This window comes from Centruroides vittatus, unplaced genomic scaffold, assembly GCF_030686945.1.
Source record: "Centruroides vittatus isolate TY-2023 unplaced genomic scaffold, ASM3068694v2 contig_7, whole genome shotgun sequence".
NCBI classification, from domain to species: domain Eukaryota; kingdom Metazoa; phylum Arthropoda; class Arachnida; order Scorpiones; family Buthidae; genus Centruroides; species Centruroides vittatus.
Genome location: NW_027122442.1, coordinates 528,482 through 547,980, shown reverse-complemented (window position 1 = coordinate 547,980; position 19,499 = coordinate 528,482). Strand labels below are relative to the sequence as shown.

At 30.9% G+C, this 19,499-nt stretch overlaps 1 protein-coding gene across 4 annotated transcripts in view; it reads left to right on the top strand.

Annotated features, from left to right (window-relative positions):
• The window catches only part of LOC136980460 (uro-adherence factor A), a 102,471-nt gene that overhangs the window by 53,159 nt on the left and 29,813 nt on the right, over window positions 1-19,499 (top strand). For 3 of the 4 annotated variants that reach the window (XM_067276566.1, XM_067276567.1, XM_067276565.1), the window contains exon 7: window positions 2,486-2,560. The exons of the other annotated variant lie outside the window; for it this stretch is intronic. In XM_067276566.1, coding sequence (XP_067132667.1) covers window positions 2,486-2,560 — 75 coding nt within the window. The remainder of the gene's footprint in view (window positions 1-2,485; window positions 2,561-19,499) is intronic. 4 annotated transcript variants of the gene reach the window in all.

The window sequence follows — 19,499 nt, the reverse complement described above, 5'->3', positions numbered from 1 at the left end:
TTAAGTTATTTATAATAGATCTTTTATATGTTATATATTAAGAGTGTTAATTGATTTTTTGGACATTCTAAAATAATATTATTTAAATAGTAAATATAGTTAAAATATAATTTGATAATTTGTGTAATTATTTAAACCTTTTTTTTCACATGGAAAATTTAAACAATTTATCATGACTGTTTTGTTTATGCATCAGTCAACTGTTGAATTTCTGGAAAAATCAAGATTTGTTTACAGTTTTATGAATGTTAACAACAAGAATATTTGTTAGCTATCATTATAAAATTATTCTGCCAAAATAATTTTTCTATTGTTAATGATGATATGGCACCACTAAATTATTGATAAAATAGTTTCTAAAATTACAGTAAAAATATTTGATGATTCCAAAGATGATTTCAAAATTTTGTTAACATGGAAAAAGTGACTCAATAATACTTATTAAATTCAGCGCAAAATTCAAACCTTACTTAATAAGTCGATGTGTTTATTTTCAATAACATTTTTATGAGGTAATTCCTTTCAAAAATTTTGCAGAAATAAACCTTATATATATATTTATGTTTGAGTTCTGTGTTGAATTTAGTTTCCAAAATTTTTCTCTGAAATAGATTATTCAGTTTATTTTCTTATACAATAAAACCTGCAAAAGCTGGAACAGAAGTAGGGCAGAAATTTTCAGAAGCCAAAAGTTCCAATATTTTTCAGTAAACATTTAAAAACATTTACATTAATTTAAGAAATATCCTCTGAAATTCAGAAACTATGAGAAATGGATGAAATGAAAGAAATCACGATGATGCAACTCAAATGTGAGGAAGTATAGGCACAAAAGCTGGAAACTTGTGTTCTGTATTTTTGCATTACAATAAAATTTATAGAAAATAAGCATATTTTGGCAATATAATAAAGCATAAAGATTACTACAAATTATAACAAGTGAATGTAAAAAAGAAAAGAAAGACTAAAACTGCACTAAGAATAAAGTAGAATTAACTAAATTTAGTTTTATTAGATTGACGAAGAGAAATCACATTTGGATACTAACCACACCCACTCTGCCATCCTGTCTGATTATTAATGAAAGTTTATTGAAAGATGTGATAATTGCTCTATCAATAGAAACCTGAATAGAAGGTTAGATTCATCTTCCAAAAGTAAGATTGGTTTATCCCATTATAATTATGTTTTTCTCCCCGAGTCACATTTCATTAAGTATTGTTCTTTGAGGTCTGTTGACAGATTGTCTTATTAAAAATTGAACTTTGCCCATTTATTTATATGTAAAATTTTTACAATATATACAAATATCACTAACAAATGATAAATCTATGTAAATCATAAAAAAATACTTTTTCAGCCAATTTCATAAAAGCTTAAAGAAACATTTTCAGGGTATTTGTATAGGCAATAGAAGAATATTAAGACTATGCTATCAATAGTGGAAAACCTGCAAGACACAGAAAAACAAAATAGTCCAATTGAATTACACTTTTGCAGGTTTTATGTATTGAAAATTTTAAACTAATAAAATAAAATTTCAATATTTTAAAATCTAGAAGACATCAAAATTGAGAAAAGCAACATAGTTTAATAATCTGTAAAGTTTTTTTTCTGTAGTAAAACATTTGCTACTACTGTACTAAATTCAGTTCAATTTTTTTTTTTAATTAATTTAATTATCTCATACAGTACTCAAACAGAACATTTCAACATGTGTCTTATTATAATTAAATGTGGTTTTAATTATTATTCTCTTGTTAGAACATTAAAATAAATCGTAATTGATTTTAAATCTTAAATGTTTTATTGATGAAATACTTTGAATTAGAAATTAAAATTTTTATATTAATGAATGTTGTTTTTCTCATTGTTATATCAAGAAAGCTGATAAAACTATTGACAATTATACATGTTCAGTATCAAAATTATAAAATAATTCTTTCATTTTATCTAATCAAGAAAACCAAGTGTTTAAGATCTTGTTGATTTTAATAACCAAATATTTTAAAGTATATTAAGATCATCTTCAGAGTCTTTGAAAACTTTAGAAAAGAAAATATTATTGTATAGTTAAAAATTCAAGATACAAAACCATTTGAATTTTGAATTTTTACTTATAATTTCATTATTTAATAATTTGATTGTTAAAATGAACAAGTTTTAAGAAAGCAGTTGTTTTTCTTGATTATATAAATTTAATATTTTAATAACAAAAAGGTATAAATATATACAATCAAAAAGTATTCTTCAATAACCAACTGTTTTTACTTCATACAAAATTTTCTGCAAATAAAATTTTATTCTATTTGAGAAATATGCTTTTTTCAGATTTTTGTTGTTTAAATTTTTGTCTTACGTTATATAATATGATGAATATTGATGAGTTTTGTAATAGTTATGCCAAAAGCTTGTTTGGTTTGATTTCAGCACTTTTGCTTTCTGCTTGATTCTTTTATTTTGCTACTTACATGCTTGTTTGCAGCAAAAACAGCAGCAGAAACAGAATGGTGTGGTGAAAAGGCAACGTGGTCGACCTAGGAAGCATCACTGTAAAAATGTGGGTGTTTTTTTTAACCAACTAACTTCTACATTTTATGTTGCTGCAATTTTATTTTCTAAAGCTTTATTTTTACTTTAGATAGCTTGCAATTTTTCTCTTTTCTTTTGATCAGAAAAATCTTTTCAAACTGAGTTTATATCATGCTGCATGTTTCTTTTAATAAACCCTTCATTATAATTTATTAATGAATAACTAATTATTTTGAAATATTACTATTTATAATTAATTTGTTTATAATATAATCTTTTATTAAATATAAGTTAAGAATAATTTATTACAATGGATGGAGTAGTTATTTAACAAAGAAATTTATTTAAAATTAAGTAATTTGATATATATATATATCTAATTACTTAATTTTAAATAATATATCTAATATATACATTAGATAATATTACACAATATTTTTAATTTTTATATTAGTAATTTAAAATAATTTAATTATTATAATTGACATACATATTAAGACTTTAATAAGCTTTAATTTAAACCAATGCAGTTTATCCTTAATTATGTATTAATTGTTTCTAACTGGAATGAGTTTGTAATGGTATTAAAAGTTATGCAATAACAATAATAATTTAAAACTAACTAAACTGTTATTTGTTTATGCCACTAAATAATAATTGGAAAGCACATTTAAGTTAAGAATTTAATTCTGTTTAAATTTAATTTCTAAAACGTAAATAAAAAATTTGCATACTGATTAAAATATTTCTTTGAATGAATGATATATAAAATCAGTAGGTTTCTAAATGCAACTATTATGTTTAAATAATTTTTATATTTTTATTCCAAATTTCATTTTTTACTACATATAGAAAACGAGTAAGGATTTGCCTTTTGATTTATTCTGTATTAGTCTTGTTACATTTATCTGAATTCCACTTATATTTTAACATAGTCTGAAAAGTAATGAGATTTTGTCTATCTTAAGTTTGGAGAACAGCCAAAGAAAACTAAGAGAGTGTGGAAAGTACAGAAATGCTTTTTGTATTGAAAAATTTTTATAAGAAAAAAGAGCAGTATATCATAAAACATTATCATGGTATTTTAGTCCTCATAATATAATTCAGTCAGTCTTCTCATTATTTAGGTGTGACTCTCTATTATTATTCCTATTTGGCACTCACCAAAATCATTTAACAATTACTGAATACTATTATTAAGATATATCTTTTATCAATGCATTATATATATATAATACTTGCAAAATATATATAAGTAAACTTGTATATATTTTTAGTATATGTTGTTATTAGGGTTTCTCTCTTGGTTATTTTTTTAACCCAGGAAATTCTTCTCGTTCCAGGAAATTCCACAAATTTCTTAAAAGTTCACTTTTTTTTTTATTTTATGTTAAGGTTGTGGAAATTTTGCCAATAGAAAGTACAGTAGAGCGTTGTTTATCCAAATCAATTGGGGGCTGGGGTTATAAAGATAACTTATTTTTCGGATAACTGATTATGTACGAAAAAATATATTAACCTATCCCATGTTGAAATTTTTCTCTGTTGCGTGTCGCTTTACGTTGAATTTTTGTTAATGTTAAGCCTGACGTAAATTTTTTAAAATAATAATCATGGCTATTGTATCATTATAAATTAATTCTTTATTTTGTACAAACAAAATAAGTATATTGAAAAATATAAAAACAAAAACAATTATACTTTAGAAGTTAATCTAGTTGCAAATTCTCTAATGGCATCACTGTTCTTTTTAATGTCCAATATTGTGGCAATTCCAACTCCATAGTTCTGAGTTAAGCTTGATCCACTAGCACCACACTTCAACTGGTCTATTATTTTAAGTTTATCGAAAACACTGAGAACAACACGTTTACATTTAGTTGCCATTGCGAACGGTACAACAACTATAGTACATTCTGTTACAAGTATAAAATTCACAGATCCAAAATTAATGTCCCTGATGGAAATGGATTTCGATTCAGCATGACACATGTCCCGACATACAGTCCTCAGAAAAACAGCACACAAAAGTGCCAGTGCTGCCAGCTAAAACACACACACCGACAAAAAAAATATTGGAGTAGCCCAAGACAGCCAAAAATTGCAGCACCACAGCACTAATGGAAATTTAAATTTGCTGATTGGAATGCTTTCGGTTAACTGACGTTTTGGTTGATCGGCTTTTGGATAAATAACGCTCTACTTTATAATTAACTCATAAACTGTCAGAATACATTTGTATTTATTAATTTTAAACCTACTTATTAGTTTTTTAAATTTTTCCTCATTATGGCATGTCACAAATGGTCAATAATCAATATGTAGCCTATTTGTGGCAGGACTGAAAGTTCTTTACTTGTCAGAACCTGTAATATCTGGAATAATTGTGCTTATGCTGTTTTAATTTTTAACCATGCCCAGTAGCTTCAATTACTGCGTAGCTGTAATGCCAGGTTGTGCAAATTGAGCAAGAATACAAATGAGTACGAAGTTTGCTAGTATGAAGTTTTTCTTCATAAACCTAATTATTAAAATTAAATAAATTGCCAAATTATCAGGCTATAAGCTTGATGCCATTATTAAAGTAGCTGAGATAGACAAATCAAGAATGCTAGAGTGCAACAGAAATACTACAATCTCGAAAACGAACTAGAAATCTTCCAGGCTACAGGTGAAAAAACGCATAACATCTGTTTTCTCTTAAATGCATTAAACACGATTCCACTCATATCATTTGAATCGGAAAGAACATTCTCGGTAGCAGGACTTTTCATTACCAAAATAAGAATCAGATTGAGTGATGGGCGTATTGACCATCTTGCTTTTTAAAATCTTATTATAAAAATTTACAATAATATTTTGTATTATGTTTTATTTAAATCATAAAAATTACATTTTAAGTTCATTTTTTAAAATTTTCAACTTAATTCAAAGCATTTATGAAAATTTCTTTGTAATTCAAAGGTAATTTCTAATATATACCTTTTACAGTATTATTAATATGATTTTGGAGGTTGCAAACATATTAAATTACTTAAAAGAATGAAAAGTAATTATATCATTTGATTTCAAGATATTTTGTATATCTTAAAAATAATTAATTCTATCTTGGGATTTCCTGGGATCCTGGGAAACAGTTCACTTTTATCCCAGAATCCTGGGACAAGCAAAAGACTGGGAAATGAGAAACCCTAGTTGTTATACATTATATTATCACTTGCCCTATCCATAGCATATCTTTTTTGTATGTTATAAAAGTTCCATTATATTAAATTTATAATCATATCTTGTATTAAATTTTCAAGATTTTTCGAAAAGTAGCAATGATATTGAAATAGTGATTGATACTCTAGACCAGTGATCTCCAAACTTTTTTGATTATGCACCCCTAAGACTAAAATAATTATAAGTTGTACCCACTATAATAAAATATAATATAATATAATTCCTGCTAAATTTCCTGCTACCCACAGTTTGAATTTTTTTCATGTATGATTGCAAGTGATTGTGAGCCTACTTCTTTGGGAGGATGACTGTAAGATTAGACAGATTGTGGACAGGACATACACACAGTATTTTGAAGGGAAACTTGGTGTACCCCAAGTATCACTTTGCATACCCCACTTTGGAGACCTCTTCTCTAGACCAGTGCTTTTTAAACTAGTTGATATATAGCCTTATTTTTATCAATTTAGAAGGATCAGGACCATACCATATTTTTTTCTATATTACAGTTCAGTATTGTATTCAAATTTCAAGCACCTGTACAATAGCATTTTTGTATTTAGATGCCTATAAACTGTAGTGCTATGTCATAATTATCAATTATAATTCTATATTTTTTAATATGGAATTTCATACCATGTCTGTAGAAAGTTTCCAGGAAAAAGCTAGTAGCTGATGTTCTATGGACTATCACTAGTTTATGGATGATCATTTTGAGTGCTTTTGATTGTGTTCTTTATTTATTCATGTCTTATTTATAAATTTTTATTTAATGAAAAAAAAATAAGTTTTACTAATGAATATGGAATGTTATTGATAAATTCAAAAAAGAAAGATGGCTTTATTGGACCAAATTTCAATAGAGTTCCAAATATTTTTTGCTTACAGACTGATTTTCAGAAGACTATCAAGTTAATAAGAAGCTAAATAGACAAGCCGATGATATGATTCATTTCATATGTAATGGACTGTCATTGGCTTGTCACTTAAATGCATCCCAATATTATTCATGTTATTCTGAAGGTGGATCTGTTGGCCTGAAGACATTTTGTGTTCTATTGAAATTTGGTGTTATAAAACAGTTTATAAGTATATAGAAAATCACATTGGCCTCAAATTACTCATTGAAATGTTTGAGAGGAAGCAGACTCTTCATCAAAATAGTGTATGGTTTGGTATAATAGCATAGCCAGAAATTAGCAAGGAATGCAATTTAAAAATCTAAGTATCAAATGATGATCAAATAAAGCTGCAATGCAAAATACACAAATTATTTTATATGTATATACACTAGCAGATAAGCCCAGCATTGCCCAGACAAAAAATAACAACAAACATTAAGATTATTAGATTATTTTGTACTTCTAATCTTTCTATTATATTATAGTATTTGATTTATATAACTATCAATACAAAGGTTATCTTGTGTAAAGGTTTATTGCACCAAGTGACTAATATAACACATTTTAAAAATTCTTTAAATTGTTTACAGTAGAGGAATAAAGCATTTTAAAAATGTGTTAGATTGGTCATTTAATCTGATAAACTCTATTGGCCTTTTTGTGCTCTCTGAGCAGTAAAGGGCCTAAAACCACAAATAAAAAAAAAAGAAATGTGATAAACCCTTATGTAAGATAACCTTTGTAGTTATACCAAATACTATAATATATTATAGTATATAACAAACATTAAAATGAAAATCATATAGTTTGGTTATTTTAACCTACCATTGTCATGTTTATTGCAATACTCAGATGGTATGAAATGTCATACTTTCAGTGATCAAGTAGACAGGAATTGAAAATAAGATATTCAAGATATCATAATTTTTTCTATAATGTTAATTCTAACAATCTGTTCCATTCACAATGAATCAAATTTTGTGAAAAACAGACCCATGTAATTTTCTTATTCAAATGTTACCATACTGCTGGTCAATAGAAAGAACAGACTGTTGTGGAAGGGTGTTCAATTAATTCAACCAAAAGTAGTTATTCACCTTCTCCCAGAAGAGAGATGACTAATGACTACTAATTAGTAATGGCCTACTATTAATATTTCAAAACTGATCTGTATTGGATAGATCAGTGGTTCCCAACCTTTTTTTTAATTGCAACCCTTTTTAGTTTTTTAAAAATGTTCACGACCCTCCTTTCGCATCCGTCATATTTGATCAATAAAACAAAAAATAAAAGGTTTGACAAAATATATTTTAGGACTTAACAATAGTGATGATATTTTTTTATTAAGTATTAATTATTAATGTGATGATTGAGCTTGCATCTGCTTAACTTTGGACTATAGAGCTAGTGGAAGAAATGATGAAACCAGATTGAGGTGCTTCTAGTGGCGACGCCGAGTAACAGAATCGGGGCTACAAAGCACCACTAAAAGTATGACACGCGAAATGGCCTTGTTAATGGAGGTCTCAACTATACCCGGCTAGTTTGCCACAGTCGAATTTCACCAGGCATAAGGAGAGGTGCAGGCACCGGCTACCCACTGATTACATCGCATATCTCGCGTGTTGCCAAGCATAAATAAATTATTAACATTAAGGCGACCTACCAATTGGGAACTGTTGGGCTAGATTGTGATGGCCCTGCATGTGATCGAAGTTGCTAACCTTAACATCTGAAAGACTTCATATGACTTCAAATAAAAAGGAATCTTATAAAAATGCCAGAATAATTGCTTTTATATGATGATGAAGTGTTCATATTTTTGCAATAGATTGTATAAACAAAGTGGGAAGTATGTTCTTGTAAATGTCACAAAAACTTACATCTTTATAAATCCAGCAATGAATTTAATAAAATAAAAATGTTTTCAATCAGTTTCACTGACCTTCCTCAGTTACAGAATATAACAGAATGGAAGAATAAAAGAATGTAAATACAAATTTAAAAGAATTAATGTTGCATTTATAGAAAAATGATTAGAATTATTTTGATTTATTTGGTTACAGCAATGCAGTACCTGGGCAATCTGTTGATGGGATGCATCCTGAAAAGACTTTTATGTGAAGCTGGTCCTTATTTAGATGTTACTAATGTGAAGAAAACCCAGTAAACTCCACGTGACCAGCCTGTTGGCCATACCTGAACCCATGACTGACTGTCAGTGTTTGGTAGTTTTATCCACTCGACTACTGGAGGACACTTACTAGAATTAAGAAAGTATCGCTCAGAAATGAAAAAATCTGAGTTGTTAGATGTGAAAAATTAAATACAGTAGAGCGTCGTTTATCCGAATCAGTTGGGGACGGGTTGTTCGGATAACTAATTTTTCAGATAACCGATTATGTACGAAAAAATATATTAACCTATCCGATGCTGAAAATTTTCTCCATTGCGTATCGCTTTGTGTTGAATTTTCGTCGATTTTAAGTCTAACGAAAATTTTTAAAATAATAATTGAGGCTATTGTATCGTTAAAAATTATTTCTTTATTTTGCACAAACAAAATAAATATATTGAAAAATATAAAAACAAACAAAATTATACTTTAGAAGTTAATCTAGTATAAAAAATGTTCGATTCAGCATGACACAGTCCCGACTGGAAAGCTTTCGGTTAACCGACATTTCAGTTGACCGGTTTTCGGATAAATGATGCTCTACTGTACTTAGAGACTTTCAATTCCATGCAGGCGAGTGCTATGTGCTACCTGTTGCAGTAATTAAGTGAATATAATATATATTTTTAAAAATTGTTTTGTTTTAAGAATCCTATTTAGTTTATTATTCTTAAAAACTTTTGCCACTACATGTAAACCCAGCAAATGGAATGTAAACAGAAATTAATTGATATAGAAATCCAATTAATATTGGGGTGATATTTATGACATTATCTAAGTTAGAAGTACGTTAACATAACTGTCGAGTTTTGTAGCAATTAGTCAAACGGCCTAGGTGTGCATAGCAAACAAACAAACATCCTCATTTGTGTCTGTGTACCCATATACATATATACATACACAACATACATTATTGCACATTATCAGTTTATAGCATTTGAATCTGTTATACTAATAATAATCACAAGAAATCACTGAATAAATCACACATGTTTGAGTCTTGTTTAATTTGGTGTTAGTAGAAGGCAGTACAGCACTTGGATGATCTGTTTTGGGAATGCCACTTGGGAGGATGACTTTTTATGAGAACTGGCTGTTATTTAATGTTAGATACATGGAGAAAACCCAGGAAACTTCATATTACCAGCCCATTGATCATGTGTGAACCCACTACCAATAACCAGTGTTCAGTAATTTTTTTCTACTTAGCCACTGATGGGCACACAGGTTTGAGTCATTAGTTTCATATGAATGTGAAGGAAAAAAATTTCATTTTATTATGTTACTAAATATTTAAAAACTACAGTTTGTACAACATAAATTCACAGTTACTCAGCAACTAGCTTTAGTTTACTTTTACACTTGCATATAAACAAATTTGAATTATTAAAAAAGTGGAAGCAGTAGTAGTAGGGGGAGCAGTTGCATCTTTGCACTCTCTTTGGTTGCATCACTTTTTCAGTAGAAAAAAAATCCTCCAGTTCATTATTAAAACATTCCAAAGTGTTGAAAAAGTGAAATATTTTATAGTCTGAGTCAACAAAATTTAATTCTGAATGTCTGTAGAACAAAATGGCATGCAGATGAGTCATTTTATTACCTCTGACTATTATTAAGAGAGTTTCATTGTAATTTGTTCTGAATTATTTTAAAATGCAAAGTTTTCTTTTGTTTTATACACATTTCTGACAACAATTTTTTAATATATAGATTAAATATATTATCCACTATATTTATTTTATGTTAAAAAATTGTAATTATATATATAACGTAACCTATACGTTATCTACCTATATAATATAGGTAGGTAATGTGTAAAGGTAATATTATTGATAAATGATTATAAATTATAAAAAATGTGAAAAGCAAGGCAAATGCTAAAATTGGAATTATTGAAAATGATGACTAATACAAATAAATTATTGGTGTTGTCTTCTTTCATCATCACAGGAACATGATTCACACTGGCAGAGTCGACCTTTCTTTATAGGCTACTTTGGCAAGTTTGGCAAGTAAGAAATTTCAGACTTAAAAGGTTCATCAAGAGGTTCTCTGACTGTTGGGAATATTAGGAAAATGATTTTGCATTTTGAAAGATGAACATTTGCTGTAAAACCAGGATGGGTCACAAACTGATCAGATATCTGAAAAAGCAAGACATTGCTGTTGCAGAAGTTGAGCATAGGATGTAAAATTCTCATTGTAGTAGTAGTAGTAGTAGTAGTAGTAGTAGTAGTAGTTCATATGCAGTTTTTACATATAGCAAATAGATATGCCTTATATGACAATTTGGAAAATTCTGTAAAATATTTTGCATTTTTATCCATACAAGCTATCCTACAGTCAGGAATTGATTTCTGATGATGATTATAAGCAGCAAACATTTGTCATGACATTTATTGTTCAGATGATGATGCTTGGCTCTGGCAAAATCTGTGTAGTGAAGAGGCTCATTTTCATTTGCATGATGATGTGAATACTCATTTTTCCATTTTTTTTCTTTTTTTTTTTTTTGCCGTTTCAAAATTATTTATCATCACCAGTTTTAGTTACTATTTAATGCAGATGCTGGTAGGATTATCAGTTTGGAGCCTGGAAAGCAAAAGTAGCATGTTAAGTTCACTTAGAAATAGGAATCATTTTTGAATAAGTTTTTAGTGAATAATTCTGAATAACACATTTGATTACAATGCTTAAACAGTAGTTCACATGTTCTGTTGTGTCAAAATTTTTGTGCTTTAGTCTACTGAAAAAAGATCAAAGTGAAAAAACATGCCCCCCTGAAAAATTATCCAATCTTCTGTCGGTTGATAAAAATCCCCAATCTGGAAACACTTGGCAGCATTGCACTAAAATTGCCATCAGTTCTTAATGTCACTTCCTCCTTTCCTGCCTGAACTTGCTACGATGTCATGACATCACATTCATTAATAACAGTCACTCTGCATCTCTACCACAATGGCCATTTGCTGTTGTTCACATGCATTTGAGAATGACTGTGAAAAAAATAGATGCTGGTATCCATATATATCAAGAGTATTGTTGTAACATACTGTGCAATCAAAATTAAGTTTGAAAAAGTGGTGTACACAAAATTATGATTCAGTCAAGGGTACCAAACCTGGACTTGGGTATAATGGTTTTAATTCCCATGATTTAACAAAACAAAAGTCAAATATGACATATGTAAGCAAAAAAATCCCCAACAATATTTATTAAGTTGAACTATAATATATACATAAACAACAAAAACTATGAACAAGAAGTTAGTAGTAAGAAATATTTCAAATATTCAAAACAGCAAGTCAAAATCAATTATGTACAAGAAAAAAAAAACAATCAATAAACATTTTTCCCCCAACTCAAGATATACAAGTAGTTTAATCTCCACCAGTTCAACTAAATTCAAAAACAAAGAATACACCTCTTACAAGTTAAGAACTTAACCATCACCAAAATACTGCCAGACAATTTGGTCCAAAAGTAGATCACCTTTGACACCCATACTCTCAAGTTTTCTTTCAGAAGTTATATGTCTTTGTTGAACTGTCGTCTTTTTTCTTGGTGTACAATGTGTAATGCCTTATTATTGGGCTGCTAGTTGAAAAAATTGTAGACCTATAAATTCCTATGGTCATCCATCCATCTGCCTGTCTTTTCTTAATCTCAAGAATTAAGTTAGATGAAATCCAAGACCAGATATGGAAACCTTAGGAGCAGGAATCTGTATATGAATGTCTGTTGCAAACTGGAAGTCGCATTATTTCAATTCAAAACTTTTCCCTTGAAAGCAGTTAATAGATGACTGGCACGACTCTTTTGTTAAAGGGGCAGTATTAATTTGAGATGGAGAGCATATGTTTTAAATTAAATAAAGTAAAAAGACGATTAAAAATTTCAGCCCAGCATTGTGACAATGTCACAATAAATAATTGCTTATCTTATTTACATATTTCTAAGCATTACGGGATCAGTCACGTAGGGTAGATGTACCAGTTTTGGCCGGTGTACCAGTTCTGGCCAGAAAACAAATTTAACTTAAAAATATAATCACCACATATTCAAATCTGTCCAATGAAACAAACTTTTATTGTTAACTGTTCACACAGTTAACAATAAAAGTTTGTTTCATTTGTGACTATATTTTTAAGTTAAATTTGTTTTCTGGCCAGAACTGGTACTACACTGGCCAAAACTGGTACATCTACCCTATGCAAGGGAATGTTTGTTTTAATTTTGAAATTTAGTTTGTTTTGAAGTTTCAGTCCTTAAAACATAATAAAGCATCTCTTGAAAAGAAAATAGTAATAACTAAAAATAATGCCGAAAACATAAAATAATGATTGGACTTCGACTGTGAAGGTGAGTTTTATAATTTTAAAAATGTGCATTTTTGGAAAAAAGAAGGGTTTCAGTTGTAAAATTTTATCATCAAATGGATTGTCTTGCTAACAGAATATTCAAAGTAGACTTGAAAAAATTAGAATGCTGGCTGCCATTTGAAAAATCTCAATATGATGCTTACCTTTGTCATCATGTGCTTTCACAACTTCTAAATTTTCATTCATAAAATCACATAACAGATAGTAAAATAAAACTGTTTTTGTAAAATAGGGCTGGTGGAAATACAGTATTAAAAATGTAAAAACGTGTAAACAGATAATAATAATATCTTCTTTACTTGCCATGTTTTATTATCTGTTTGTGTGTTTTTATATTTTTAACAGTAAAATAAAACTATTTGAGACATGGAGCTTCCCACCATAAATTACTACTACAAGCAGCTGTTTTTGCTGTCTGATGATACACACACTGGCCGGAATGTATTCTGCAGGAATTTTTAAGTGGATGCTGCATGCATAGAGCATACGTACGTGGAGGAATAAAAGGACGCATTGTAGATGTGTGGTGCACAGGAGCTTGACATTTTTCTGTTTTTTCTTAAATGTGTTTTTTGATTCAATTTCATACTGAAAGTCCAAATAAACAAACTAGGATTTTTATCATCACCTTAATAAAAATATCACCAAGTGTTAATTTTGGCACTATACAGCACAATCCCGGTATATATAAAGGGTTGGAATTTTAATAGTAGCAACCTGAAATTACAATCTGTACAAAAAACATACATACATATTTCAGATTTTTACTGTCCTTCAGTGCAGTTACCAGCAACATGTAAGACCTGTTTCTAGCAATGTGGAAGTTGAAGGTTTCCATTGGCAGAGCCTGTTTGGTTGATCACCTGAATAGAGTTGTCTTCTGCCTAAAGAATATCTGGAATAGTTCTGAACCATCTTCCATCAGTAGTTCCTTCATTTCAGGAATCAAGTCAAAGTCACAGGGGCTTCAGTCCAGAGAATATGGTGGATGGTAGAAAACTTACCAGTCCCAGCAACTGGACAATGTGGCTACACATTGTGCACTGAGCATTGTCAGATAAGATGATAGATGGATTCTGCAAAAAGTGTTTCTGCTTTTTTCTTGCTGCTGGACATAGATTGTGTTCCAAAAATGTACAATAGTAATGCGTGTTTACAGTCTGACCTGGAGTATGGCGTGCATCAGAATAACACTATTGCAATTGTACTTGAGAATAACCATAGCTTTCACCTTGCTGGGAATTGACAAAATTTTGATTTTTATGGTGACTTGCAATGTCACCACTCATTTGATTGCCATTTCAGTTCTGGCTTGTATGAGGTTTTGCCCATGTCTCATCCAGTGTAGTGATATGTCGCAAGAAAGCCTCTTCTTCATGCTTGTAGACTCAAAGAAGGTACAAGCAGAGTCATATTGTTGCCTTTTCTGTATTTCAGTTAGAGCATGTGGAACCCATTGTGACTAAATTTTCCTCATTCTCAGGCTTTTCTTCAATGTCTAGCACTGTTGTATGTGACAAATGTGACAACCCCATTTCTTGAGCTAACTCACAAATCATTTGGTGCCAATCTGTATCTAGTAGCATGGAAACAGCATTCATTCTCTTGTTCTTCACTTGCATGGGGATGACCTGGATGAGGTTTATCTTTCATATTTTCACATCCCTTGTTGAAGGCTTTTACCCATCTTGCTATTGTTCTATATGGTAAAGCAGATTTTCTATACAGTGGTGCCTCGTATAACGACGCTGTGAACAACAGACTCTCTGTTTGGCCGTTACGTGACTTGAGCAACGGACTGGCTGCGAACAACGGACTTTCTGCGAACAAGTGTGAATGATGTTTCCACTCTTTTGCCACTGCCAATGACAATCTGCTTTTTTTAGATGTTTTCTCCTTTTTCGCTTCCCAGAATAGCTTCTTGATGTAGATATTTTGTGGGAGCCTTTGAAAACAGTTGCTCTTTGGCTGCAGAAGAGTAAGCTGTTTTTTTTCCCTCCTTCTTCTTTGTCTAACCTGCCTGTCCATTGGAAGTCTAACCAAAAAGCCTGGGTGACCCAGGTTGTCTTCAAGGAATGGATCCTGGAAACCTTTGCTCCTGCTGTAAAGAAATGCCTGCTGGACAAAAAGCTGCCGCTTAAAGCCCTACTGATACTGGACAATGCCCCTGGTCACCCAAAAGACCTGGAGGAGGATCTGCCAGCAAACACCACTGCCATCCTTCAGCCAATGGATCAGCAATCATTGTCAACTTCAAAAAACTGTACAGTACATCAGAGCTCTCTTCATGAAGGTGTTTGAAGAATGTCAGCTTTGTGGAGACATGACTGTTTCAAAAGTTCTGGAAAGAGAAGTTTGATGTTCTTGTGGCAATCAGACTCATCCAGAAGGCCTGGGGAGATGTCATGCAGAAGACCCTCAATTCAGCCTGGAAGAGGCTTGTTCCTGAATGGACCCAGGAAGAACCAGCTGAGGATACAGATGTGGTGCAGGAGATTATCTCGATGGCCCGAGAATTGGAATTTGAGATGGAGGTGGAGGATGTGGAGGAGCTCATTGAAGAACACCAAGAAAAGCTGACAACTGAAGAGCTCCAAGCACTTCTGTCCCAGGAACATGATGAAGCTCAAAGGGAAGCTTCATCTGACGACAAGGAGGAGCAATCCAATCAACTAATTTCAACTGCTGCCATCAAGGACTTCCTTGTCAAATGGGGAGAGGTTCAGGAGTTTACCAACACTCACTATCCAAACACAGCTGAGGCCAACAGGATCAATGATCTCTACAATGACACTGTTGCCCGTCATTTCCGACAGGTGTTGAAGAAGAGAGAGAAACAGACCACCTTGGACATGTTTTTCAAGAAGCCAGCCCAAAATACAAAGGATGGAACAAGAGGAGTTGACCCTGCAAGCCCCGATAGCCTCTCTTGAATCTGACTCCAATTAAAAAACAATAAAAAAGAGACCTGCTGCAATGTGTAAAAAGTGTGTGTCTGTATGAATGTGTGAAAAAAGTGTTCCTCCACCTCCTCCTCACAACATCTGACTACCTGGCATAATTGGTGACTGCTCCATTTTTTTTTTTTTTTTTTTATGGTACACTACGGTTATTTTATGCAGCGGAACGAATTAGATGTTTTAACATGTATTTCTATGGAAAAATGTGTTTCATATAACAGACTTTTCACTTAACGGACTTGCACCTGAAATGGATTAAGTACGTTATATGAGGCACCACTGTATATGGTAAACCAGATTTCCTGCATGACAGTGTCACAAGGTCTAAGAGTCCTTGGTGACACTGTCATGCAGTATGACCTCTGGCACTTTTGATCTTTATCTAATTCCACTGCTTTAATTTTGAAAATACCATAACTAGACTGGGCAATAGCAATAGGCTTTGTTCTTGTCACTACACAGGCACATAGAGTTGGATGGTAAAGTCCATTTGCTCTGAGTTAAGGTAGATATGTAACCAACATCTGGTGTAGGTGGCATTAGCTGGTTGCATTGCACTGGGTTGCTGGGTTTCTACAGCACTGTTTCCACTATTAAATTTATTTCCAACACACACACACAGACACAGACACAGATATTTTAAAAATGTTATTGTTATATATAATTTAAGTAATTTTGAAAAATAATAGATTTTGAACATTACATATAATTGAAAATATATAAATCATCAAATTAAAAGTTCTGGATGATGCTAATTTTGAATTTTCTGGATGATAATTTGGTTACTGTATTAAAGATCATAAGTTTTTAGACCTTTTAAAAATAAATTTAATACATTTGTTTATCTTTATTAACATTCTGCATATTTCATTCTGAAGAAGAAAACTATCATTAACATTACATTATATGTCCTATAAATATTTCAAAGTATTATATCAAATGTTTTTCATGTGTGTTGGAATTGGAATGTTTTTTTAAAAGAAGTATTTCGACATGAAAATGAATTTTTAATCAAATTTACACTTAAAATTTTACAATAATCATCAATAATCTACCAAATAAAACCAACTGAGTTCTTCTGGATGCTATGTTATCTAGTGAGCATCTGTGAACTTATGCATTGCCAGGTGATATAGTTGTTTACTAACAAGCACAAAATGGCTGCTTTACTTGAGTGTTGCACAAAGGTTGAATTACATATTATGATGAGAATTTTGCATGCAGAAGGATTGGAAATTTTTGATAATCATTGAATGTTGTATTGGTTTCACCACATTGTTCCAGAAAGCAAACCAGATGGCACTCAATGGAATGGTGTCAACTGAGTTCCTCAAAATCCAAGAAAATCTGTATAAAATATTCTATAGGAGAGGTTGTGATAATAGTGTTTTTGGACAGTAAAAGGATAATTTTAGAACATTACCTACCCAAGGATCAAATGATGAACAATAACAACTACTGTAACCTCCAAAACCAACTTAAGGACAGCTATCTGCAAAAAATGTTGAGTCGGTCTTTCTGCAAGACAACACCAGGCCTCATACAGCAAATTACACCAGAATATTGATTTAAGATATGTAATTTGAGAGCCATCTGTATTCTCAATATTCCTTTATTTGTCACCATGTAACTTCCAGCTCTTTTTGGCACTGAAAGACGCTGCAGGGCTACCATTTTCACTCCAATAAGGACATTCAATAGTGCAAAAGTGGCTCAGCAGCCAGTCAAAATACTTTTTTACTTTCATGTGTTAGTATCTGTTGGCACAAATACACTGATAAATCATTATATATATATATATATATATAATAATATGGTATGGAGGGAAATAGTATACAGTAAAATGTCAATATAATGAAATTCTCAGAGTTATCAAATATATTTTTTATAGTGAAATTTCATTAGGATGAAATATAGAGTCAGATTGCTAGAATGTGGAAAAAGTTATTAAGTAATAAAAATCTCTTGCATCTTGGAAGCAAGGAATTTTTAAAATTGGAGATTTTCTATAAACAACTAGATAGAACAAATTGTACATTTAAAGTTATTTAAGACTGAGAAAATTAATAATTTATATTAGTTACTTTTTCATTTTGCTTTTTTTGCCCTTTTTGCACCCAGAAAGGGTGCTAAAAGGACATTTTAATCTGATCTGTTGTGTATTCAGCCAGATCACAATAGGGTGACTAACTGGTGAGACAGAGGCCTCAAAATATTCAGGTTTTATGAAAAATTCTGAACCAAGTGAATCATATTTGGATCCCAAAGTGCAGACTGATGCCTTACCACATTGACATCTAGGTATCTATATTTATTGATATCACTAAAAATTGATTGTCAGCACTGTCTTGAATGAAACTGCCGAGACACTTGAAGTAGTGATGGCACTGATAATCATATGCCCCTCTCCAGAATAGTTGTTGTTTATTGCTGAAAGAGGTCTGCAATTTTCAGTTGTGCTACATGCATGAAAAACTTTCTGCCTGATTCCTGAACTGTATCACAGCATTCTAATATTCTGTCTGGTTTTATATTTCATATCCAGAGATTTGGATAAATTAACAAATGTTTGGACATGGGCTGATCACTTAATTCACAAAATAATGCTAGATTTTTCCTTATTGTCTATAGCTACCTCTAAGGATTTGTCATATTTGAAGTATTCTTCCTTGACCTGTTCACACTTCTGCTATTATTTTACTTTCATATCATATGCTTTCTGCAATCCATTTTTGGATAGATATTGAAAAGTCATTATTGTAGGCCTGTGTGTTTCTTCATAAGATGTGAAGCACTTGCATTTTAGACCTTTCTTTAGAGATGGAAAGAAATCATATGTGGGTTTAAAGTCTGATGAATGTATGATGACAATTTTGATTCCAGTTATAATGTTTAATGGTTGTACAATATTGTTAATGTAGGGTTTAGAATTGTCATGATAAAGAAAACCTCGTTGCATTAACAAGTTCTGGACAATTTTCAATTTCGAAAGTTGTCCAGAACTTGTTAATGCAAAGTTTTATTCTTAGAATCTCAGTGAATGTTTATTTGAAATTATTCCTTAGAGTATAACATATGTATTTGCAAATTTTGTACCCAAAGAAACATAAATGCTTCATTTTTTATTCAAAATAATTGTCAATGACAAATTGCTAATAAAAAACATAAAACAAAATCAATACTACTTGGAACTGATCAGCACTTAAGAAGGCTGTCACAAGACTTCTGAAAGAGCACACTAACATATTTTCCCAGAAATTTGTATGGACGAAAATGGAATCTTTGCACATTAAGTGATCAGCCTTATAGTATTTTGTTTACT